The sequence below is a fragment of the Oryctolagus cuniculus genome, chromosome X, assembly GCF_051225735.1.
Source record: "Oryctolagus cuniculus isolate XC-2025 breed Fujian yellow rabbit chromosome X, ASM5122573v1, whole genome shotgun sequence".
In the NCBI taxonomy this organism is placed as follows: Eukaryota; Metazoa; Chordata; class Mammalia; order Lagomorpha; family Leporidae; genus Oryctolagus; species Oryctolagus cuniculus.
Window position 1 is genome coordinate 1,128,257 of NC_142888.1, and position 26,458 is coordinate 1,154,714.

General features: G+C 45.3%; 1 protein-coding gene across 7 annotated transcripts; it reads right to left on the minus strand.

The window, feature by feature from the left end:
• Positions 1–780: 780 nt before the first annotated feature.
• On the minus strand, positions 781–25,857 carry ASB11 (ankyrin repeat and SOCS box containing 11). 7 transcript variants are annotated; one of them, XM_070067265.1, is made up of 8 exons: positions 20,834–21,163; positions 19,896–19,999; positions 15,060–15,139; positions 11,166–11,273; positions 9,135–9,285; positions 5,178–5,312; positions 3,016–3,207; positions 781–1,366 (listed from the first exon to the last, which is right to left on the minus strand). In XM_070067265.1, the coding sequence occupies exons 2-8, from the start codon at positions 19,966–19,968 to the stop codon at positions 1,242–1,244; spliced, it is 864 nt and encodes a 287-aa protein (XP_069923366.1). In that variant the 5' UTR covers positions 19,969–19,999; positions 20,834–21,163; the 3' UTR covers positions 781–1,241. The 7 variants fall into 7 exon arrangements, with proteins under 7 accessions (XP_069923366.1, XP_051683570.3, XP_002720042.1 ...); XM_051827610.3 differs by lacking the exon at positions 19,896–19,999 and adding an exon at positions 14,031–14,140 and having other exon boundaries at positions 20,834–20,944; XM_002719996.5 differs by lacking the exons at positions 19,896–19,999; positions 20,834–21,163 and adding an exon at positions 25,469–25,857.
• Between the last annotated feature and the right edge of the window lie 601 nt (positions 25,858–26,458).

The following is a 26,458-nucleotide window of genomic DNA, read 5'->3' on the forward strand; positions in this document are numbered from 1 at the left end:
GAAGGATGGATGGAACTGGAGAACATTATGTTAAATGAAATCTGTCAGGTACAGAAAGCCAAATACCACATGTTCTCACCGCTATGTGGAAGCTAACATTGATATCAAAGAAGTAGAGAACGGGAGCAGCACTGTGACACTGCAGGTTAAGCCACCACCTGCAGTGCTGGCTAATGCACCTGGGAAAGCAGTAGCAGATGGCCCAAGTGCTTGGGCCCCTGAATCCACGTGGGAGACCTGGAAGAAGCTCAGCACCAGTTGTTGTGGCCATTTGGGGAGTGAACCAGTGGATGGAAGATATTTCTCTCTCTCTCTTCCTTTCAAATAAATCCATCTTAAAAAAAAATAGAGAATATAAGAGTGATAACCAGAGCCCATCAGCCCATATTCCAAATGATTCAGCAATGAGCCCAACTTGGTGGCAAGTATCAGCATGTAATTATTTCAGAAACCCTGAAGATCTTGACTTTGATAATAAGCCAGTGTTTGGGTTGCAATATACATCAAACAGGGCCCCTAGGTTCAGATTGTTGGGGTATCCAGTGTTGCTTGATCCAGAACTGCTTACTTTGAAGAACAGCATGTAATATCAGAAGTGATAAGCAATAGATTCCAACCTCTGAATGAACTAACATCTTCCAAAATCTCTTTTACCAACCAGGGCCTCCGTTAACGAGAAGCCTCTGTTAACCATGATATTGTCAAAATATTTAGCTTTATATATATATATATATATATACACACACACACACACACACACACATTAAAAATGCAGAGAAATCAAAATTATAGCATAGATTTATTCAAGGAAAAAGATTGATAAAGGAAATAGAAGAGGGAACTAAATCAGAAACACATCTTGGACTACTTAATATTCATTATAATCTCATCCACTTGAATTTCCATGTGTCTATGCAGTGTCCAGGAAAGTGACTCTTGGGCACACAGGAAGCTGTATCACCAACAGTAGCCTGTTATTTTCACTCTACTTCACAGTGTTATTAAATTTATCACCACGAGATTAAACTAAAAGGTTTATGGTTGTCCCTTGGTTAATGAAAACGTTAAATTAACCAGGAGTTACCACTCCCCACATGTCCCATTTCATGGGGATCTACTCCTACTGGCTGAACGCATTGGAGGATACCGAGAATCCAGGTGTTGGGCACCTACACTAAGTACCCTGGGTACAGCGACAGCAAGCCTCTTATTTTGAAGTAACTGCCCCTGGGTAGTCGGAACTATTGGTATAGGAGGAATCTTTCCAGTGGCTCTGGTAGACGTAGCTGGTAGATGACTTGATGGCATGCTCGGCCCAAGCACTTCCGGACACACAGGCGACAGAGCTGAGAAAGAGCAGGCGGTCCTGAGGAAGAGAATAAAAATGGTGTAAACCTCATGGTGGTGGAGAGGGCTTGACGGTGGAAGGGGGAGGGCAGAGCTCTAGACGAGTGAAACTCTAAAAACCGAAGACAGCCTGGATCTGTATAGGAGACGCAAACGGCAGAGCAAGCACAAAATACAGATGGGGACATCACCTGTTTAGTGGAACATACAAGGGTACTTCAAAAAGTTCAAGGAAATGGAATTAAAAGTATATTTTGGGGGCCGGTGCTGTGGTTCAGCGGGTTAAAGCCCCAGCCCACAGTGCCGGCATCCCATATGGGTTCCGGTTCGAGTCCCAGCTGCTCCACTTCCCATCCAGCTCTCTGCTATGGCCTGGGAAAGCAGTAGAAGATGGCCCAAGTCCTTGGGCCACTGCACCGTATTGGAGATGCAGAAGAAGTTCCTGGCTCCTGGCGTCAGATCGGCTCAGCTCCGGCTGTTGTGGTCATGTGGGGAGTGAACCAGTGGATGGAAGCTGTGGAAGATGGGGGTAGGAGGTGGTTTCACAAAATGAAACCGGGAGGGCAATGACCCTCCTCCCCAGCAGAAGTCGCTTCAGAAGGCTCAGGACTGGGACCCCATCATAGTGAAAGCGCAAGTGCTGGGGTTAGAGGGCTTGGTTAGACTCCTACGGGTACTTCTTAGTTGCTCTGTGATCCTCAGCAAGCCAGAATGCTTCACTTTTCCCTTTTGGGGCTGGCATAAACACCAGCTACTATAAAATTTAGGAATGCAGTGAGATTACTCTGTTTCAAATCTCACTCAGTGCCTGGCACATGGAAAGCTGACTAATTATCTCTGATCCTCTCCTGAGCACACAAATGATCAGTGTGTGCCCAGAAAACCTCTTACTGTATGGATATGACATGGTTCTCTTCTGAATTTGGGATATGAAACTTTGGAAGCTCCATGTTTCTCCTCTGGCACCTACAGGTGCTCTTACTGCCCATGGTGGACATGGGAGTGAGGCAATGCAGAATGCAGACCAACCTCCTCTTGGATCTGAAGAACAAGCAAGCAATCTCCCCCATTTGGTTGTATTTCTAAGCTATAAGGGAATTTCAAAAAAGTCCAGGGAAAAAGTGAATGAAAAAGTAAGTTTATTTTGGTGCAAAAAAGTTGGAAGTCCATGCATAATTTTTTCATAAAATGCAATTTCCATGAAGTTTTTGAAGATCTCTCACATGCATGAATTTCAATTTTTTTTTTGCACCAACACATCCTTATCTCTCCATTCCATTTTTCTACAAATTCCCTGGTGTTTCCTTACGCGTACTCTGTCCATTAGCTCCCAGCTTTGTGAAGAAGAGTTATGGTTTGCTCATTCATGTGCTTAGGCCAGAATAGACATGGCCGTTCACCCTCGTCAGGGGGAAACCAAGGTGTGTGATTATCTCCCCATTAAGGAAAGCACACAGCTACAATCCAGTGTACGCGAACGCCCTTTAGTTATAAGTGAATAACCACAGCATGCCATCTCCTAGAAGATATCTCAGTGACGTCACGACTAGCCACTTCCTACGATAGCAACCACCCCGTGTAAAAGAGAAAAGGAAGACCTTAGGATGAGACAGGAGGGAGCTGGCAGTGTACTTACGGAAGAGATGCAGGCGCAAGAGCGCTTCTTACCTTCACGGAGCAGGAGTGCCTGCTCCACACCGCTTTTTGGAGCTGCCAGATCGAGTGCACTGTTGCCCTGTGCGTTTCTGAGTTTCACATTAGCCCCGTAGTCAGTTAGCAGGTGGATGACCTCCACATTGGACTGCCGTGCCGCAGCATGGAGGGGCGTGTCCAGCCATTGGCCATGGTCAACACTGGCTCCTTAAATAAAGCAGACAGCCATAATTCAACACCAAGTGGTAATGTAAAACACAATGAGCCTAAAACATAGTTATCATACATTAAGACATCTTAACTGCCAATATGTTTTTTTTAAGTTCATGAAAAATGGGATTGAAAGATGAGTTTATTGGTGCAAAAAAATTTTAAACTCATGCACAGGAGAGGTCTTCAAAAAATCATGGCAAGGGGCGGGCACAGTGCCGTAGCGGGTAAAGCCGCCGCCTGCAGCACCAGCATCTCATATGGGTGCCAGATCGAGTCCCAGCTGCTCCACTTGCAGTCTAGCTCTCTGCTGTGGCCTGGGAAAGCAGTGGAGGATGGCCCAAGTTCTTGGGCCCCTGCACCCACTTGGGAGACCTGGAAGAAGCTCCTGGCTCCTGGTTTCAGATCAGCGCAGCTCCAGCCATTGCAGCCAACTGGGGAGTGAACCAGCAGATGGAAGACCTCTCCCTCTCTCTCTCTCTCTCTCTCTCTCTCTCTCTCTCTGTGTGTGTGTAACTCTTTCATATAAATAAATAAATCTTTAAAAAAAAAACATGGCAAATGCAAATCATGAAAAAAAAACTACGCATGGTTTGAAATCTTTTTTTGCACCAGCTTATTCTTTCATTGCATTTTCTTGGACTTTTTGATGTACCCTCATATTTGACAAATCTTAGAAAATATATTGTTTAAGCCTACTAAGACTGTCTCAAAATGTTTTGGTGAGAAAAGTGAAGTTAGACATCTTTAATCATTTTAATTACTGCTTTCCCATATGTATTGTATGGCACACAAAATAAAATATCTGAAGCTCCTGTTACGTCATTATTTTGGATTTTGGGGGCAAAAGATAAAGCTAAATTTATTTAGTATTTATATTATTTGGGCTCAAAAAGATTTTTTAGGATGTATTTATTTATTTATTTGAAAGTCAGAGTTCCAGAGAGAGGGGGAGAGACAGAGACAGAGAAATCTTCCATTCAATTAGTTCACTCCCCAGCCAGGGCTGGGCCAGGCTAAAGCCAAGAGCCTCATCTGGGTCTCCCACGTGGGTTCAGGGGCCCAAACATTTGGGCCATCCTAGGCTGCTTTCCCAGGCCATTAGCAGGGAGCTGGATCAGAAGTGGAGCAGCCAGGACACGAACTGGCACCCATATGGGATGCCAGCATTGTAGGCAGATGCTTTACCCACTACACCACAATGCTGGCCCCTCAAAAAGATTTTTGAACTTATAGAGAACAGTAAATGAAAGGGAATAGGAAAGATAAAAACCTTCTTGGAGATAAGAATTCTGAACTAAAGATTCTTACTACAACCTCCACTTTTATGGCAGTAGCTAAGATTGCTGATTCTTTTACCAAATAATAATTTCAAGACAGTTTACCTTTCCTGGACTCTTGGTTTCTATCTGTGCCTTTTAGAATTAAAATATGACAAAATAACGTAGCAGGACAGGTGTAAAAAGCTGGAGGCAAATGTCTGTTGTTTTTACCATCTGGCATCTTCCTGGTAATCACACCTATATTTCTCTCCCAGGAACCGCCCTCTTAGGAGTCTCAGTCGTGTGTTACTAGAGATGCCTGATGACTTCAGGGAAGACAGAATGCAGGCCTAAGCCAATCAGTGTACTGTATTCCCTTGGCCAATGTGATTGGGTCATAGGTGGGCACGTGACTCAAAAAGAGCCAATGCTGTTATGTATGGATGAGGAGGGTTACAAGCACAGGTGTGGCTGACAGTCATCCTGAGACTACTACGGACAGCCACAGCAGGTAAATGGAGCCAACATCAAAGGAAGCAGGACTGAAAATTAAAAGTACTCATTTCTCTGCACAAGTTCTGTTGCCAGTGCTCAACCAATAAATGCTATCAGAATTTTTCCAGCCCAACAAGAACTTCATCTTTGAAGCCAAAGACAACCAAGACGGCTAGCAAGTTCTTCTCATGAAGAGGCTGTGGAAATTACCTAATTCCAGAAGCTTCTTCACACAGTCTACCCTCTGGTAAGTGCAGGCTACATACAGGGGTGTTCCCAGCTGAGGCACCTCTTGGTCAATGTTAACATTATTTGCCAGCAGAATCTCCATGCACTCTCTGTGACCTGATAGGACAGAAAATAATCTCATTCAAGGAAGGCACACATTGGGTTTTCATAGAACTACAGGGCTGCTTATCTGAAACGAGCTTTAAAAATACCCAAATCTCTTTTTGTAGTCGGAAAAAGTTGTTTCTTGTTTTCTTTTGGAATGCTTAGGTAGAAATCCCCAAAGTAAAAATCACTAAGAGGAGGAGCATGCCCGTGACTTTCCCACTCGAACACCTTCGTTCAGCTCCTGAGAGAACTCCGACTCCGTGCTCCAAGGAGCACAGTTGAAAACACTTTCTAGAATGAAGCTACCACTTCACAGATGGAGGCTATAGGACCCACAGGTGGAAACAATTCACCCTATTATTACCCTGAAAACCCAGTGCCCAAAATCAAGGCCCAGCCCCCTTTCCTGTCCATTACAAACATCTTCTCTTCTTGCCCTACGCATGTGAGATCGGGTGTATGCCTTGCAACCTTATTTTGGTTAGCCTGGACCACATGTAAGAATGACTAAAATGGCTAGGTTTAGAATATATTTAAACACGCGTTCATATTGAGTGGCTAAGAAGGACTATGCTAGCAAACATTCTCCTTTGTACATGAATGATTGGTTCAGGAGGGAATGCCTCTGAGATATTGATGGGAGCTTGGAAGATTTAAATGTTCCCTTAAATCTAACAAACATTTTCTGTATAGATAACATGAAAGTAAGCTCCATCTTATGCCTACAGGATTTATCATGAATTCTCAATGTAAGTAAGCATCAAAACATACAACCCAGGATTTTGTAGATTCTAATCATTTTTTCACATTGAGTAAATAGTATACCTGGATTATAGCACCAATATCTCAAGGTATTGACTCGGACCGTGACCCAGGTTGCTCACAGAGGTTTCAAGCTTAAGACCCCAGGGGTCGGCATTTGGCGCAGTGGTGGGCATGCTGCTTGGGACGCCCACAGCTCCTGTCTGAGTGCCTGGCTTGGAGTGCAGGCTGTGCTCCCGATGCAGCTTCCTACTCACACACACGCTGGGAGGCAGCGGGTGATGGCTCAAGTACTTGGGTCACCCATGGGAGTCCCAGATTGAGTTGTGGGCTCCTGCTTTTGCCCTGGCCCAGCCCAGGCTGTTGCAGTCATTTGGGGAGTGAACCAACAGATGGAAGATGTCCCTCTTGTCTGTCTCTGTCTCTTAGCCTTTCAAATACAGTGGAAAAGAAAAAAACTGTAATATTTCAGAAGTAATGTCCAATCAGTACTGAAAACTGCCTGAGAAATATGGAGCATGTAATAAATATTTTTGAAACAGTGTTGTATTTTTTAACAAGAAAAAACTAATTTGAGCTAAATTTAAGCATTCTCATGAAGCTTTAAAAATAACTCCATGAAAGTTAAGTGGCTGGGGCCAGAGCTGTGGTGCAGCGGGTTAAAGCCCTGGCCTGAAGCACTGGCATCCCATATGGGCGCCAGTTCAAGACCCAGCTGCTCCTCTTCTGATCCAGCTCTCTGCTATGGCCTGGGAAAGCAGTAGAAGATGGCCCAAGTCCTTGGGCCCCTGCACCCATGTGGGAGACCGGGAAGCTCCTGGCTCCTGGCTTCAGATCGGTGCAGCTCCAGCCATTGCGGCCAATTGGGGAGTGAACCAGCGGATGGAAGACCTCTCTCTCTCTCTCTGCCTTTCTTTCTCTCTCTGTGTAACTCTGACTTTCAAGTAAAATAAATAAATCTTTTAAAAAACAAAGAAAGTTAAGTGGCTAGTACTAATACAAGGGCACTTCACAAAGTTCATGGAAACCAAGGTAAAAAATTTATTTTCATGCAAAAACTTTTGAAATCCAGGCATAGTTTTTTTTCATAACATGCCTTTTCCATGAACTTTTGAAAACTCCTCATGTAACAGTAGTTAAAATAATGAATTGCTAATAATTCTTCCATTCTGTGGATATTAGTCCTTAACATGATTTTACAACACAGAAGAAAATGTAGACATGCACAAACTGTGTTTATAGTTAATAAGCATGCATGTTTTATAGGCACAGAGATACCAAAAGCTCCATATAGTCATCCAAGTACTACAGGATTACTTAAGTAAGTCAAACTGTTCCTCACATTTATCCATTTTTAAACATTTGGGTGGAAATGCAAATAGCATTAAGTTTTACTGAAATCATTATTTAAAATTTGAAAAAGACTTTTATATCATTTCCAAAGTAGTTCATTACTCTATAACTTAAAGGACTTGTTTGGGAAATGACCAATATCTATTATGAATCAATAAATACATTTAGGACATGAAAGATAAGTACATTGAAATTTGAGTCTTTGGTTGCATTTAAAGTAATCTACTGGAAAAAATTTACCAAGTAACATCTTTATTAACCTGGGGAGAATTTTTCCCTATTGCCTCTTGAAATAAAGACCTTTATCCCCACTTACACCAGCAAAGATCAGTGTATTTTTCATCTTGATATAAGAAAACAACTCCACTTGTAGTTATCACCAAAATGTTGCTCTTTGTGTTTGACCTTTGACAAACGGCATTGTCCTCTCTTAAAAAAAAAAAAAAGCTTTGAAAAAAATTGTTTTATTTATTTGGGAGGCAGAGAGAATGAGCGAGCTCCCATCTGCTGGCTCACTCCCCAAATGACCTCAGTGACTGGCTCTGGGTCAGGGCCAGAGCCAGGAACCTGAAACTTATTCCAGGTCTCCCACATGGGAAGCAGGAATTCAATGACTTGAGCCATCGCCTGCTGCCTCAAAGAGTCTGCATTAGCAGGAAGCTGGTGTCAGGAGTGGAGCCCGAGGTGCAGCACAGGCGCTCCCATACGGGACGTGGGCTTTCTAAGCAGCATCGGAGCTGCTACGCCAAACACCTGCTGTACCTTGTCCTTGCAAAGGCATCTTGTTCCTGTCTTGTCTATGCATATGCTTCTTAGATTCCTTAAACTTACTCTTTTCCTTCCTTTCTAAACCAACTAGCAACCTGGGAGTCTAGTTTCCAGTGCCTTTTTAAATTGGCAATTTTGTTTTAATAACTGCCACCTAGAAGTCGGGAAGTTCATCTTTACTATTCGGAGATAGTATCAGCTTCGGCTCTCAGACGCGTTCATGAATTAATTCTATGTTAGCGGCTGGTGCTTTATGGGCTTGGGGGAATGCCCTGCTTTTCTGTACTAAGGAAGGAGACACCTGCACAGCACAACGCATGGAAGTCACAATCACTGCCTTGGCTGCACCAGCTGCCACTGAAACACCAGCGACGAGGCTCAGGAAAGCCTGCTGAGAGACTGCTTGGGCGGTGGGACATCTCAGACTCAAGACTTCCCAGGCTGTAAGGTCTGTTTCATAAGATCGAGGCAAATTCAAATGATTGCTGTGGTTTTTTTTTTTTTAAAAAAGATTGATTTATTTATCTGAAAGGCAGAGTTACAGAGAGGAGAGAGAAGGATAGAGAAGAGAGAGAGAGGGATGGGGGTGGGGAGAGAATCTTCCCTCTGCTGGTTCACTCCCTAAATGGCCGCAATGGCCGGAGCTGCGCCAATCCAAAGCCAGGAGCCAGGAGCTCCCTCTGGGTCTCCCATGTGGGTGCAGGGGCTCTAGCACTGGGGCCATCTTCTGCTTTCCCAGGCGCAGTAGCAGGGAGCTGGATTGGAAGAGGAGCAGCTGGGACATGAACTGGCACCACAGGGGGAGGCCCCCACTGTGAGATTTCTAAGCCAATTGTACTGGAAGGGTGAGGGGGACCCGGGCAGCCCTGGCAGGACTCACGCTAGTCTGATCCAAGCATAGTGGAGTGAGCCCATAGTGCCTGCTGTGCATCGTGGCGGCTCATTTACCTCTCTTCACTGCCTCATGGATGGGTGAAGCCAGGTGCAGCTCGAGCTGGGCCTTGGCTCCGAACTCCAGCAGCACGTTGACACATGCCGCACTGCCACTGCAACAAGCGTTGAAGAGGGGCGTGGCTCCATGAACCGTCACTCCATTGACCTAGTAATGGGCAAAGAGAGGCACAGAGGATTTGCTATTCCATTCTCACCATCTCCACGTGTGTATTCCTGTGCATCGGCCTGGTGAATGAGGGAGGAAACTCTGCCTTGTTACAGTATTATGACGCCTCACAAGGTCACTGTGTGCGTCAAGTGAGTTACTATATGTTAAACACTTAGAACATTGCCCAGTGAGCACTTAATTAACATTTGCAACAACAATTATTGCCATTTTGCATTTACACGGAGTTGCGTGATTCAGCTCGCTTATGGTCCCTGGCTGAACATCTCCTCAGCAACTCTACACAGTCCTAATGTCTTTCTTGCCATATGTTTTTTATCCGGTCTACCATAATTCATATAAATTGCATATGCCAGCTGTGACTGCTAAAGAGATCATGCAACTCAAAGGCACATGGAAAGCAGCCATCAACACGGTATCTCCAACCATCCTCGGCAACTTCCAGGGTTATGGGAGGCATCTTGGGGCATCAGCAACAGATTGGAGAGAACATCAGGGGACCAAGATATTCTGATGGGGCAGCTCTGATATGCTTGAAATAAGGGCTTTATGTCACACGGTTTTGCCTCAACCACTAAAGACAGATGCTTAGGATAATCAGGATTATAAATTTTCTTCCTTCAGAAACAAAAAAAAAATTGTCTCCAGGGTTCCAATAAAACCTCCACTAAATTGGAAAGATGGCAGTGACAGACAAGAACAATTTCTTTCCTTGTTCATTTCAGCAAACATTTATTGAGCACCTACTACATGGAAAACAAAGGCAAGATGACCGCTTCTCCTTGCGTAGGTTAGGTTGGATTCTGTTACGTAAGGCCAAAACAGAGAGAGGTGATTTCGACACAGTAAGAAAGGCTTATGGAGTTGTGATTTATTGGATGGAGAGATGGCAGAAACAGGATGACTCCCAGGCTGAGGGCCAGCGAGGCCAGGAGACTGTCTCACCTAGTCTCCGAGAGTGAGAAAACAAGAGGAGGAGCAGGTCCCACAGGGAAGAACATGATAAGCACAGTTTCAGATGCGTGGAGGTTGAGGTGCCAGGAGGTTCCCAGTTATGGGAACCCGCCTACTCACTGACCAGCTTTCTCTGTCTCCTTTTAGCATTCTGGTTGAAATATCAAGTGGTTCGATACAAACATATCGGATGTTCCCTTACAAAACTGCCAGACAGGGAACACACCTCGTTCTTTTCGTCTCCAATAAAACGCCTCCTCTCTGACCCGCCACTGTTCCCCATTTCCTGCCAGCAATCTGCCTGTGACTGCAGTCATCTAGATGGACAGGAAGTGGCCGTCACACAGCCTCACCCTCACGGTCACCCAGGAGCCGAGAGGGAACCCCAGCAGAGGAGCGCCACCTGACAAACGCCTGACCGCGGTGACGTCAGGAAAATCAGTTTGCGCAAGGAGATTTCTCCATTCAGTTCCACACGCAGAACCCAATGCAAAGGAAACCATCAGGTGCTTAAAGACGCTGCATCTGATAAAAACAAAGCAGTCAAGGACTGGACTAAATGGCAGAATTAGTAACAGAGCAATATCTGGCAATGAAATATGAGTGTCACTGGGATTTTGCGGTGTTGGTTCTGTAGTTTACTTTGATATCTGTACTGTAAGGGAGCACCTCAGTCCCTCTTTGAAGAGGTCAGCACGGAAGTTAAAAATAAGATTGAGTTTTTTCAATGTGTTATTTACTAAAAGCTCACTGAACTTGATAATTTTGCTCAACAGAAATTGTTGCTGGTTTAGGTGTTGAATTAAGAGTGTTTCTTATGGTTCCTTTCAACCTTGTTCTCTTCAATGATTTCCAATAAAGATGAACTGAAAGTTTGTTCACAAATGGTCAGGGGTGGTACTCACGTGTGCACCATTTTCCAATAAGGCTTTCGCACAGGCCACGTGACCGCCAAGACACGCCTCATGGAGGGAAGAGACCCGGTTAATTGTCACGAGGTTGACGTTGACGCCCTGCAATTTGGAAGGAAGAGGGTTAAACGCCGCCATTGGGACAGCGGTGAAAGCCGTGCTGTTCGGCATATTTGAGGGGTTTTCCATGCCTGGGGGACAGGAGGAGAGGTCTTGCCGGGGGAGCCTAAACACAGTGTGGGAGCCTCAAATTCATTATGCAACACAGGCTTATGTACTAGGGCCTGGATTGTCAAAACGCAGGACACAAGTCGCTCTTCTCCAAAGGCCAAGCAGGGAGGCAGCAATGAAGAAAGCAGACAGCAAGAAGATCTGGATACCAGAAGCACATTCGAATTTAAGTGGGAGCACTGTGGATTCTTGAATCTGGCTTGCGGCACAAGAAACGTCACAAATGAGTTAGCCTTTAACCAAAGCTTGAAGCATAAAAGGCTTCGGGTCGGGAAGGCAAAGAAAGGGTGGACCATTAGAAGGGGACGGAACACGCCGCTGCAGGCCCCAGCTGCCTGCGTGGATCCGACAGAGTCCTAATGGGGGCCGAAGAAGAAAGAAAGTGCTTGTCTTCTGGGAATGAGGCCCCTGTGCATGTTAGGCTTCCAGGGGCCCGGAGCCAACAGGTGTGCTGGTTTAGGAGAGACACCCAGGTCGCAGCCCGGAGCGTTGACTGCAGGGGCAAGAATGTGAGACAGAAGCAAGCAGAGCTGGGGAGACGGCTCCATGAGTCCCAGCCAGACCGGAAGGGGGCTGCTGCGGGTGTGAACAGCAGTGAGATGACGCATAAGCATCGGAGCCAGAGAAGAAGAGAAGGTAGACACGGGTCTGGAACAGAAGGATGACTGCTGACTGGGGAGCAGACAGCAAAGTAGACCGAGGTGCCAGGATGGCCGTGCTGGCCCCGGCCCTGGGACGTGACCGACCAGACCACTCATCACAGTCGCGGCTTCTCTGAACCCCATCATGTCTTTTCCCAGGTATGAACGTCACTGCACTGTCCTAGCACGTGCCCCCTCCCCGTACTGCCTTCCTCACCCAGAACGCCATGACAGATGGTGAGGTCAGCCTAGCTGCTAGACGACTCTGGCTTCATACCTTGACTTTCACAACTTGGCTCTGACCATTTCCCCACTCTTCCTCTTTCTATCCACAAAGGGATTTAGGTCCCTGGTCTGTCCTTCCCGGATGAGCCCTGCTTTTGGTTCCCTGCATTGTAACTGAGCTGCTGAAAGCTTCCAAAACCAAGTGCCAAGATCCTGAACCCCAAACCCTAACCTACATACACACCGTCCCCTGCCAGGTCTTCGGCTGTGGCCAGCAGCTGATACCCACCCCCGCCACTGTCTGTCCCTTCGTCCTGATGCCTGTGCCTGCTGTGTCCTGCCCATTTGCATCTCCTGAGCAGGATGTCTGGGTTGTAGAGCTGCGCTACATATTGCAAATCCTGTGTCTAATATATCTAGGAAAGACTTTTCCTGCTCCTTTTGCCTGTGGAGGTGTGCCTTCTAAGAAAACAAGATAAACAACAGGCTTGTCCACAAGGTGGCAGGAGTGTGCTTAGGAAAACACTCGCATGGGGGCAGAACCTCAGAAGCTTTGGAGTTTGGAGGACTGTAACGCTGGACAGGCCTGCAAGGTCATCCGAAGCCAGTTACTGCAATTGCACGAGATGATGGAGACACAGAAAGTTCAGATTCCAGGTAGGGCCAGTGACAGCGGGGCGGCATGACATCCAGGAGCAAGAGCAAGTTAGGACGGCTCCATTTCATCACCCTGTTGAAGCTAACATGCTTCGGAAAAACTAAGAATAAAGAAGGGCTAAATGCAACATGAGCATCCTGGATTGGCCCTTGGGACAGAAAAGTACACCAGAGGGAAAACGGGTGAAATCCCAATAGCCCACAGAGAAATTAATGGTATTGCACCAATGTTAGAGCTAACTTCTTACTTTTTTTTTTTTTTTTTTTTTTGACAGGCAGAGTGGACAGTGAGAGAGAGAGACAGAGAGAAAGGTCTTCCTTTACCGTTGGTTCACCCTCCAATGGCTGCCGCGGCCAGCGCAGCGCACTGATCCGATGGCAGGAGCCAGGTACTTATCCTGGTCTCCCATGGGGTACAGGGCTCAAGTACTTGGGCCATCCTCCACTGCACTCCCTGGCCACAGCAGAGAGCTGGCCTGGAAGAGGGGCAACCGGGACAGAATCCAGCGCCCCGACCGGGACTAGAACCCGGTGTGCTGGTGCCATAAGGCGGAGGATTAGCCTAGTGAGCCGCGGTGCCGGCCTAACTTCTTAACTTTTGACTGATGCACCATGGCTCTGTAGGAAGCTAACATAGGGGGAGTTGGGTATAGGTTACATGGGAACTCCCTGTACTATCTTTGCAACGGCACTTTAAAATCGTCCTGAAACAAGAACTTTATTTTAAAATAGTTGTAAAACCAATCTCGAGGTGGGAGGCTGAGAGGAAGGATGCAGGTGCCAGACTTTTCATTGTGTACTTTTTTCGTAACATTTTGATTTTTGAACTGGGTGAATATGTTACATATTAAAAAGTCATGAAATCAGATGAAATGCAAAGTGTTTAAAATAAATCAGCAAATGATAAAATCAGGTGCAAAGTCCATTTGATCATTGTTTTCCTTTTGCCTCTACTTTCTTAAGAAGTGACCAACTATAGAGCAGAAAGTTTAAAAAAAAAAGCAGCAGCCATGTGCAAAACGATAAGGCACCCAGCTGTTTCAATTCAACACGGTAAGGAAGCCAGGTGATAGCTAGAATGTGAGAAAATGACATAATGACTCACCTCCTCTGTACACATGTAGATTCTAAAGTAAACAAAGCAAATGGAGCGTGTACAGTTTCCTTCATCCATTTCACAAATATTTACCAGGCCACCACTCCTTGCCCAAGGTGCTGAGGATACAGTCATAAAAACAAAGTAGCCTTAATAACTAAGACTTTCATAAATCTTCCCCAGGAGTAAGATGTATCCATGTGTTAACCGACTGTAACGCTTGTGCTTGAACTAGAGCATCATGGGGGTCGGCAGCCTCCAAGATGGCACCCAGTGACCCCTGCTTCCTGGTTCGGGCTCTCTTGAAAACTGCCTTCCCTTTCAGCGTGAACCGCACTTACTGACTCACATTGAGTGGGTAGAACACGGCACAAGTGACGAGACACCGCTTCAGAGATCAGATTTTTCAAAACCTGTCACTTCCTTCGTAGACCCTCTCTCGCACTCTCTCTGGGGGAAGCCAGCTGCCTGTCATGACTCAGCTCTGGAAGAGGCCCCTGTGGCCAGGAATCGGGGTTTGCCAACAACCGCTTGAGTGAGTTGGAAAGGAGGTCCTTGCGCACTTGAGTCGTGAGACGCCTGCAGCTGTGGCTGAGCCGCCACCACCCAGCTAAGCTGCTGCTCAGCCCACACAAACCTTGAGACTCTGCTTCTTGTTTTCAGCCACTACGCTTTGAAGGGCTCTGTTACGCAGTGCCAGCTGCTGAGTGCAGCTGCGGCACTGTCGTGGCTTCACACACACTGCGGGAGTTAGTGCAACATGCATTGCAGGGCATCGTGCATCCAGCCTCCCAGGCAAACTTCCCATGAAGGAAGCTCCAGAAAGGAAGGGAGGGGAGCGGGTAGGAAATGAGGCAGTGCGCTGGGGGAGGAGAGGGAGAAGAAAGCTACAGCGAGGCAAAGGAGCACGCAGACGCCTAGAACGGCAGTGCTAGGAGACAGAGGGGGCCAGCCAGACCTCTGCTGCCCCCGCAGCCAACACAGAGTGATGCTTCATTACAGCACAAGCACCGTGAGTCAAGTCTTCCGTTTACTTACTTGTGCAATTAAAGTTTTAAGGGCCAGTAAGCGCCCCTGGGCCGCAGCTTCATGAAGTGGGGATCGATCAGCCCAGCAGTCTGAAACACAAATCAAGTTCAGGGTCAAGGTCTGGACACTTCTTCCTGCAGCCCCATCCTGCTCCCCAGCCACTGTGAGAAGAAGCTGGGGGAAGAGGAGAGAAACAGGTACCTGCATGAGGCTCTCTCATCAGCCACTTTCAGGGTGACAAGCTACTGAACCTAAGTCCATTAGTGTGGTGGTATGTGCAGAGGGGCAGTCAATCTGACTTAGCAATAGATTTAGTCCAAATAGTGCCCAGTGATGCCAATAGCTCCAAGTAAGGCAAAAGGACGAACAAAACAGGTCGATGAGCTGCCACATTTTCATCCTTCCCTGGCCTCCCACCCACACAGCAAAGGCTCAGTAGCCTGTGTGCTATGAAGGAGACTCTGAGGGACCAGGAAAATGGTCTTTGCTGAAATTCCTTTGGGAACTGTCTCATAATGACTTGTATCTACTGTACTGCAAATATCAGTTTCCAGATGACATAATCCTCCAAAATTTTTCCTTATGCCACCTTGTTGTAGGAAGTTTAGTGTGATGGCTGAGCATGAGCTCAGTGGAGCCCGACTGTCTAGGTTCAAGGCCCGCCTTGACCACACACTCCGTTCAAATCAGCAAGCTGTCCAACTCATTTGAACCTCAATGTATTTATCTAGAGAACGGGAATGTGGCCGTCTAGTATTTGGTAAGTGCTTTCATCTCTAAGTAGGCCAATAAAATCCATCCACGATGTCAGGTGCGTGAGACCATTTATGATTCATGGGTAGAGACGTGATAGGACAGTACTCCAGGAACAGCCTGGAAACAACCATCGAGTGTCTTTTTCTTATAATTGCTTATCTATAACCAAGAACAACCAGCTTAAATGAGCATTTAAAGGGCCAATGTCATAGCATAACGGGTTAAGCTGCTGCCTGCAGCACTGGCATCCTATATGAGTGCCTGTTTGTGTCCTGGCTGTTCCACTTCTGATCCAGCTCCCTGCTAATGGCCTGGGAAGTGGCAGAAGATGGCCCAAGTTCTTAGTCTCCTGCACCGACATGTGAGACCTGGAGGAAGCTCTGGGCTCCTGGCTTTGGCCTACCCCAGCCCTGGCCTTTGTGGACATCTGGGTAGTAAACCAGTGGATGGAAAATAGATCTCCCCCTCTCTCTCTTCCTCTCTCTCTTGTCGCTCCCCGTCTTCGTGGAGGAACGACACAGGACCCTGCGTTGTTCTTTTGTCTGCTCGGCCCTTCCCGGGTTTGCTGCTGGTTCTTCCCGGGTTGGCTACTGTCCCTTCCACCTCCGTGGAAGGGCGGTTCCCCCTGGCCACTTTCCCCACTTCCACAGGGGAGCGGCACACCACCGGCTGGCTCTCTCGGGGGCTGCACAGGTGTTCCTTCAGATAGATGTTCCCCTTAGATGTTTCTCGTGCATGTTGTCTCTCTCCTCCTTTATAGTCCTCTTCCACCAATCCCAACTCTGCTACCCACACGCCGAGTACGCTGCTCTCCTCCAATCAGGAGCAGGTCCTACAGTTTATTGGTTGAACTGGAGGCAGCTGTGTAGAAGCTGTTTTCTCCTCTCCCAGCGCCATATTGTGGGAGAGCAGATGCATAGAATAAGTCTTAATTCCAGTAACTTAGTCTAGTCCGAGTTGCTCCCAGTTGCTCCCCACACTCTCTCTCCCTGTCTTTCTTTCTCTTTAACTCTTTCAAATAAATAAATCTTTTTTTAAAATGAGCATTTAAGAAGTAAACCTCTATTAAACATGCCAACGGGCAATCAGTTGTTTTGCAGGAAAATCTATTCTAGTTTGCAAAATGTGGACATTTTCCAAATCATGGCTGTGCTTTTCATACATGGGCTAGAATATAATGCAGTCTGGATTTAACACAAGGCACTGCTCTGAAGCGACCACTTCTAGATGAGTCTAATGGTGCTGAAAACTTTGGTTTCCCAGACCTGCAAATTTGGCATAACAAAATACCACCGAAGATGGGATTGTGTGAAAGTGAAATAATTCAAGGCCTCAAGGAAGAGAAACAAGGTTATAAACACTTCAATAAACATTTTTTGTATGTTGGAACTTACTGTACCTCTGAAACCATTTGGGTTATCAAAATGAGAAAAGCTAGAATAAGTTCCAAAGAATTGGACTGATATTTTTTAAAAGATTTATTTGAAAGTCAGAGTTACACAGAGAGAGAAGGAGAGGCGCAGAGATAGAGAGAGAGAGAGAGAGAGAGAGAGGTTTTCCATCCACTGGTTCACTCCCCAATTGGCTGCAATGGCCAGATCTGCGCCAATCCAAAGCCAGGAGCTTCTTCTAGGTCTCCCATGTGGGTGCAGGGGCCCAAGGACTTGGGCCATCTTCTACTCAGTGACATGAATAAAGGTCTAAACATAGTGAAGAGAAAACACTTTCCCATAATGGAATGCCATCTTGGAAATGTAGAAGAAATAAGAGCTGTTGTGGTGTAATGGGCTAAGCTACCACTTATGACACCAGCACCCATTATGCGCACTGGTTCGAGTCCTGGCTGCTCCACTTCTGAGCCACCTTCCTGCTAATGGCCTAAGAAAGCATTAGAGGATCACCCAAGACCTTGGGCCCCTGCACCCCCATGGGAGATTCAGATGAAGCTCCTGGCTTCAGCCTGGCTCAACCCCTGCTAATGTGGTCATTTGGGGAGTGAACCAGCATATGGGAGATATCTCCTTCTCTCTCTCTGTAACTGTACCTGTCAAATAAAATTTAAAAAAGAAAGAAATGTAGAAGAAATAGTAGAGCTAGCCTCAGCTTATCTCCCCAGAAAATCACTAGTTATATGGGGAACAGGGATAATTTTACAGTGGAACACGATGGTAGAAACCACTTTACCCAGGTGATCACAGTTCACATCAGCAATTCTGGAACAACTTGGCCCCGTGTGTCATCTGATGAATGCCACAAGTGACATTATGTGCCAATAAAGGGAACACAGTGAGAAGAACACGCCACTGCTTCTGTGAGATTCCTGCCCCAAATGCATAACCTAAATGTGATCATGAGGACACCGTGCACCAGCCATTGTACAAAATAACTGGCCTGTAGCCAGTTCAAGGAAACACTGGGGAACTGGTCCAGGTTGAAGGGGATTGGCAAGACACAGCATCTAAAGGCAACACCTGAGCCTCGATGAGATCCTTTTGCTATCAAGGCTGTCATTAGGACAGCAGGCTAAACGTGACTGGGTTTAGGCTAAACGTGACTGAGCAAAGAGAACTGGGAATTGTTGGTACCATTCCTGTAACCTTTCTGTTGGTCGAAACGAATTCCAAAATAAAAGGTAAAAAAAAAAAAAAATAGATGAAATCATTTGAGATTCCCTACTCCTGATACAAATCGGTAATGCTTTTATAACAAAGAAAAACAAATAAAAAAAACTTTTTCACATGAACATATACTGTGTTTATATCTCCATTTGTTCCCGAGTCAGTTAAAAAGTGATGAGTGGACTATTTTTAAATCTCTTGGGATGTTTTTAATTTGCGTAAGCTGCCAATGATGAGATAATATTTGCATATAACCCTCAATTAGTCAGCCTTGGTTTTCCTCTAGTGCATCTCCATCCCATTCAAGATGCAGTGTGCTTGAGGCTCGTTACCCTCCTGCCCGATCGTCTTGGCAGCGAACGCAGGCTAGGAGCTGTCTTTACTCACGACTGGCAGTAACTCAGCACCGTGATGGATGGAAGAAGCACATCGACAGGGTGGCTTTGCTCCTGTTGCTCTACCAGCAAGGGACCGACCTGAGTCTCCTGAACGTAACACAGGCCCAGCAGCCCTAAGTCAAGCAGCGGATATCCAAAGTCATCTAAAATCTACAATCTGAAAGAGAGCTGACCAGATGCCACAAGTGGTAAATTCCACACCACGCACAACATTCTTAGAAATATTGTACAAACTTACCTTCAGGCTATCTGGATAAAGTATGTATGAAACATGAGAGAAGTTCACGTTCAGACTGGCATCCCAGTCCCAAGCTATCTCATTATGTGTATACGAACAGTCCGAAATCCACAAGGATCTGAAATCTGATAAGGGTATCCCGATACTCAACCTGTATGACTATTCGATTCAAGAATAAAAGCAGGCCGGCGCCGCGGCTCACTAGGCTAATCCTCCGCTTTGCGGCGCCGGCACACCGGGTTCTAGTCCCGGTCGGGGCGCCGGATTCTGTCCCGGCTGCCCCTCTTCCAGGCCAGCCCTCTGCTGTGGCCCGGGAGTGCAGTGGAGGATGGCCCAGGTGCTTGGGCCCTGCACCCCATGGGAGACCAGGAGAAGCACCTGGCTCCTGCCTTCGGATCAGCGCGGTGCACCGACCGGCCATTGGAGGGTGAACCAACGGCAAAGGAAGACCTTTCTCTCTGTCTCTCTCTCTCACTGTCCACTCTGCCTGTCAAAAGAAAAAAAAAAAAGAATAAAAGCAACACTGAAGTGGTAATTTGCTCTGCAGAGTTAACATGTGATAGCAACATGAAGCAGCTCCAGGGTTTCTAAACCTCATCGGCAAGGCTGCTGTGCCGACTCCCTTCCCCGCGGGAGGGCCGAACCTTAACCACACCTTGGCCCTTTCTCCAACTCGCCAGTAACTTTCTGCAGCTCGCCAGCCCAGGGAGACCCGGTCCGGGCACACAACAACATGGGTACAGCCCCCAAGCCTAGTGCTGCGGAGGAATGAAAGAAACGAGACACAGAACACACACCGTGTGTTTCCGCTTCTCTGAACACAGGACAAACTCACCTTCGGCGTTAGGAGCCAGCAGCAACCTGAGGTGGGGCGGAAGCTGACTGGAGGGGGTCACAGAGGGGGCCATGCTCTTGGGTGCTGCTTCCTGACTGTGCTCACTGCGAAAATCGAGCCAGCTGCTCACTTAGCATTTATGCGCTTTTCTGGATTTGGGGCATTCTTGCCTAGAGTTCCCAATCAAACTGCAACCACTGCTCCTCCTCACAGCCCCACACCTCTCCCCGTCCGGGCCCAGCAGGCAGCTGGGGGTGAGGAACAGCTTGTTCTCCACCCGCCTCCGCCTCCTGCCTCTGGGCGCCAGGTCCTCTGGTGCCTTGAGGGCAGGGAAGATGGCTTCCCAGGTACCTGGAACCCGAGGCCAGCCCTGCTCACCCGGCCTCCACGGCAGGCCTCATGCTGGGTCACCAGAGTCACTCCCAAGCACCTTTCCTACCGTGGGCCAGCAACGAAGCAACCTCTCCCGTCCCCAGCTCCTACCTCACGCTTCGGAAGTCACAGTGACCAGAGTGTGGCGCCATCTTCCATGGCAACAAGGAGGCGGGTCTAAGGGTTGCCCTGGTCTTGCTCCGGAGGCCTCTGCTTTCAGCTGTCTCTTCCCTGAGTTCTAAGTTGTCTGGGAGTGCCTCCTCTCAGGCACCCCTCACAGAAGCTTGTATTTTTCCTGGAGCCCCATTCCCCAGCTTCCAAGAGAGGAGGCAAGGGCCTTGCTTCCTGAGAACACCCCAGAACGCACGGCAACCACTGGGTACCACATGAACAGGTTTCATGGCTGGCAAGTGCCAGAAGTAGGCCTGAAACCCAAGTCTGGGGAACTCCAAAACACACCTCATTCTGGTTGGAAGATGTGTTGCTTTCTACATTCTGCCCATCCCCGTGGTAGATTTGCTCACCTTAGGGCTTTGTATCTCTCAACAGCACAAAGAACTCCATACCTTAGCCGTAGAAAGCAAAAGCAGCTTTGTTTCCCAACTGGAAATCAAATCACTCTCTTTGCAGCCCCACAGGATCTCCCGAGGTGGTCATGCAGAACCCTCCTCCAGAAACCTCACCACGGAAGGGCTCTCGGGCTTTTCTATTCTTGCTCCCAGCACAGTCTCCACCTCTTATATTCTCATTTTGTAAGTCAGAGCTAATTGTGAGAAGCGAAGGGGACAAGTTCTTTTGGCAGTTCAGGAGTTTTTCCATCCCTTTCAGGAAACATGCAAGTAAGCTCCCTGAATAGTGAGTGCAGAAGCAGAAGCCACTCTCTCTCCCCAGGCAATGTATTTTTAGTTCCCTGGCATGCTGCCTGTGTCACAGGGCTGCAAACACACTAGGAAGACGCTTTACTCTACAAATATGTTTGCCTGATCCTGATTAGGTGTGTGGAAAATGCTCAACTTTTTCATTTTCCCCCTTTACATTCATCTCTACTTCTCAGACTCTTTGAATAACAATTTCACAACAACTTCTCAAACCATATATTTCAACAACAAAACTGGTTCAGATGGGATATGGTTGTCTAAACCCCAAGTGTTAAGAGAAAAATCAAGTATTAATTTTTAATTTTTTTTGTTTTACAATTTTGAGCCTTCTAATTTCAACAAGTCTTTGGGATTACTGATTATTTCAAAAGACCACCTAACTAGTTATAATCCTTGGTATACATTGAATGATCTTTATTCTTATTCAAGTTCTGAAATCCTAACAACTTCTCTGGTAGCATTTATCAAAGAACACAAAATGCATAAAGAGCTTCAGTTTTGAACCAGAATGTAAGCAAGAATCTAGAAGAATTCATAATGTTTTAAGTATACTAAAGGTAATAAGGGAAAAATAGAACAAATTGACTGGGATATCCAACATATTATAAGAAGACTGGGTTAAAATTATATCCTCTAACATCCAGTTCTGGTCAGGACATGAAACTCAGTCAATGAACTGTGTTAGATACAATGGCCTGCTCTAGTGTGTGAGAAAGGAGGCTGAGCTGAAGGTGGGAAGGCAAGGAACTGGCTGTTCCAACTCGGGAACAGCAGGCACCTAGATACATAACCAGTTACTCAAGGGATGGTCAGGCCAAGGTTTGAGCAAACATTCAGCACACCTAAATAAGAGCAGAGGCTAGGTAGACACTGGGCAAGAATGGAAACGAAGGCAGGAAAATCTTAGTCTAACAGGACAAGAAAAAGGAGTCAGGATGATGAGTTAGGCAGAGACATGCTGTCAAATCAAGGTCACTCCCTTGAATTTAGAACAAGGACGAGTGATTTCCAACTTAACACTTAGAACTAACCTTTTAGTTTAAAATAGCTATTATTTGGAAGAACAGGATACTATAGTTTTGCAACCTCTCATCTGCAATTCAATGTCCCCCAAATTCTGAAAACCAAGCTTTCCCTCAGGTGTCATGCAAACTCCTTTGGCAGCGAAGTGTAGCCAGGACTCAGGTTAAGCAACTTTTTTAGTTGGATTTTCCCTTAGTGTGAATATTTAAATATAGGCTGAAGAAAGATCAAAATGTTTGATTATGGAAGGCAGCTCCGGCCCCGGTGGGAGTGCTGCGTGGTACACAGCATGCATACTGTGTAATCTTTCTACATCCAAAAGCTCCTCAATTCAAAAGCATGTCTGGCTCAAGGGCTGTGCATAACAGGTTACCAAATTATATCTACACTTTACTTTCACCAACTTTGATGACCATGTCATGGTACTAAATCTAGCTTAGTAATTAAATTAGCAAAGGTTGAAAAATCATGCAACAAACATGTGTCTCAGGTAAACTATAGTACCTACAGAAATATCGACAAGCTAAAGGTGGGAGCTGGTGCTCTAGAAACAATGTCATGGGCCAAAGACACACACACACACACACACACACACACAAAATGTTTGACAAAATACACAGAGAAGATTGAAAATTCAGAGCTACAAGGGTATTACATGAAGTCTATGGGAAAGTGGAATTAAAAGAAGGTTGTGGGGTTGGTGCCGTGGCGTAGCCATCCTGTGGCATGGACTACCCATATGGGCACTGGTTCAAGTCCCGGCTGTTCCACTTCCAATCCAGCTCTCTGCTATGCCCTGGGAAAGCAGTGGAAGATGGCCCAAGTCCTTGGGCCCCTGCAACCATGTGGGACACCTGCAAGAAGCTCCAGGCTCCTGGCTTTGGATAGGCCTAGCTCCAACTGTTGTGGCCACTGGGGGAGTAGACTGGTGGATGGAGGACTCTCTCTCTCTCTGCCTCTGTAACTCCACCTTTCAAATAATAAATCTTAAAAAAAAAAAAAAACACAAGATTTTTGGGGCACAAGAAATTTTGAAGTTGTCTATATGAAGGCTCTTCAAAAAAATTATGCATGAATTACCAAGTTTTTGAAAACCAGCCATAATTTAATTCTGATGAGTTATCTACAAATGTAATAGTCAAAACCACAAAGAAATAACAAATAATGTATTCTAGATGAAATTCCAAGAATAATTTAAAAAACTTTCCAAAAGAATCTACAAAAACCTGATATTTAATAAATGATGTGATGCTGGGTGGCACTTCCCAGAGCGCTGGGACCCACGAAAGTCTACAGTCTGCCCTGGCTGAGCTTTTCACTCCCCTCCCTTTGCTTTTGACATTGCTGACGATGTTGACAAGAATGGGGTATGCTAGCAGAATCAAGGAATTTAACCTTGGGCGGAGAATTTTCTAAGTCAATGAACTAACTCACTGATTAAATGTCACCTATTTTCCCAGCAAACATTTGTCTGACCAATAAACAGTAAAAGTTATTTCTTGTTTAACACTTTCACAACATTTTTCTTGATATTTTTAAGACATCTAGCTTTAAATATGTAATATACGACTGCTAGCGGTCTCAGAAGACAAAATGACTGTTACAATTGCATAAAAACTACTGGCTCTGACCATATTATTATAGAAAGACTCATTAGCCAAATCTGGTGTGGGGATGCATGTATATGTATACACACATATATACATAGGAAGGAAATTAAACTGAGAAATTAACACACTTTCTCATCCCTGACTCTTATTAACAGTAACTGCAAAAATGTTCTTGACCTTATAACACCATGTTACTTGCAGATTAAGCAAATACTATCCTAGGAACTTGCACAAGTAATGATATGAACATTTGAGCAAAAGAATGAATGAATTCTATTTAAGAGACTTGTATTCTGGCTCTAGACTTAAGTTCAAACCATACTTATGTGGATTTTGACTATCACAAAGCCTTTGTAAGAGCGTACTAAAAGACCACAGAGACAGAAATAATGCACAGGAGTGACAGGAGAAAACATTCATAACACACCCTTGCTGACACTGACTTTGTTGGATTTTAATTAATTTAACCCATGAGCATGATGTATCTGTGAGAACATCAAAGCCACTGCTGAAAATTTCAGGAAACGTCTGCCCAAATTTATAAGTTAAATTACAAAATAGCTTTTCAAATCATGCTTAAAGTGAAACTAAAGAGAAGCATTAATTTATTTCAGCCAAAGTAACATACCTCCCTGAAATGTGTGACAAATGTAATCCCCAAAGGAAATCTCTTTCCACAGTCCTGGCCTTCTGACACTTTCTGAAACTTCAAAATTCTTCTCTTTTCCCTCAGTTAATTGAAGCATTCTGATGCTTTGTCTTTGGAGGTCTTACTGCTTTGGGTAAGACCACTCTATCTAGTGTCTTCCAAGTCTTCTAGTGTATTGGAATCGCATAGCATAAGTCTATTTTGAAAGAGAATCCTGGATGCAAATTGAAATGGATACTAGATAAAGAATGATGTAATCCTGGAACTCCTCTGAACACTAAAAATACATAAGGAAATTATGAAGTCTGTTTATGAATAAATACTTAATAAAGTGACAATCTCAGCAGTGATAGGGATATCTGATTCAGTTAGTTTTGTAGAATCTCAGTACAATTAAAGCGAATCATTTTCCTGAAAGAAACTGCGACAAAGCTCTACAAAGCATGAGACTTTAAAATGTTTATCCAAATCCGGGCATTTCATATTGTAATAACCTGTGTTTGTAGTGTTTTGCCTGGTGTCACTGGCAAATGGGCTTAGAGGTGTTTTTTTCTGACAGTGACAGTGCTTAATTCCAATTGCGAATGACAGCACAAAATATATATATATAGCATGCCACGTCTGCTGCTTTAGATCAAATTTACCAATAACTATTTCCTGAGGAAATGTATTCTTGCTACAATACTCTTCATCATTAAAAGTTTGGTTTAAAATATGAAAGAAAAGAAAATAATGCTATATATGTCATTCCTTGGGCCAGAAGAAATGAGATTTCTCAGAACAGTCTTAGAAAGCCACTACTCTACGTACCTCTCAAACAGTGACTGCTAATAGATCTACTCACTTGCAAAAAGGAAAGCTGAAAATCCTTCACAAGTTGGTGCAGGTAACACCCTTTGCCACTTTAAATGACAGAGCATTTTCAAAACTACCCAGTAAAAACCAAAGTCTAAATAAAATCTGCCTTCTAGAAATAATATTCCTATGAATTATCTAGGAGGGTTTTCTTTTAAGAATTGGGAGCAAATTCATGTATTTTACCTGAAATTCCACCATAGATCTCTTCTGCTATCCTAGCCGCTTCTTTTCTATTTCCTTTGACGATATAGAAATGGGTGAGGAGAGCCAAAAAAACTTTAATTAGAAGCTTGAAGAAAAAAAAGGTAGCAAACATTGTAAGAAAAATGTTTTTAAAGCCATAGAAAACAGGACCATCTTCCATTTTGGCTTATGCTCCGTACAGGTTCCTAGGACTGTAAAATTTCCCTGAGTTATAAGTAGTATCATATGACATCTATTTTAAACCTTCTAGCACTCGCTGCTCCTGTTACCAAGAACTCAGTTTGTAGGTTCTAACCTAACTGTGATTTGGTGACTGCATGTGCTGACATCCATGGTAAATGTTAACCAAACTAAAGAAACTTCCTTCTAACCAGAAACACCCAGTAGTTCTAGAACTATATTACTCAGCACTAGCTAACAAACCAGATTTGTGTCTGACACTTTTTACTCCCAATCTCCAATTTTTGCTACATTAATTTCGAAGGCAAAGTTGAAAAGATGAAAGAAACTTCTCAGACCTCATAGGGACAAAGCAAGTTATTTGATGTTCATACAAAGAAGCACAAATACATCCACATTCCAAGCAGAAAATCCTATTTCTGAGAACATTTCCTCTTGTCTTTATTCTGTGGTTTATGGAGGATTAAGCCCAAATCTAAAATACCACAAGTTTAAAAAGACCATTTACTCTAAGGCAATATTTTAAAAAGGTCCCATTTTGGATGTCTCTCCAACCAAGTTAAAGTGTCAAAGTGACTGAAGTGTTGGTATACTTACTGTGGTAATTTCATCTGTGACAAGGTCCCTCAGCAAGGTTCCTCCCGATCATTCGCTTCCATGTCAAACAGCAGAGGGGCCTTTCTGGAAAACACAGGCCATCCTTGACCATGAAAGTCATAGCGACATGGACTGGAGAGGCGCCCTATGATCTGGGTGAAGTTCCCCAAAGAGTCCATGAACCAGTACCTT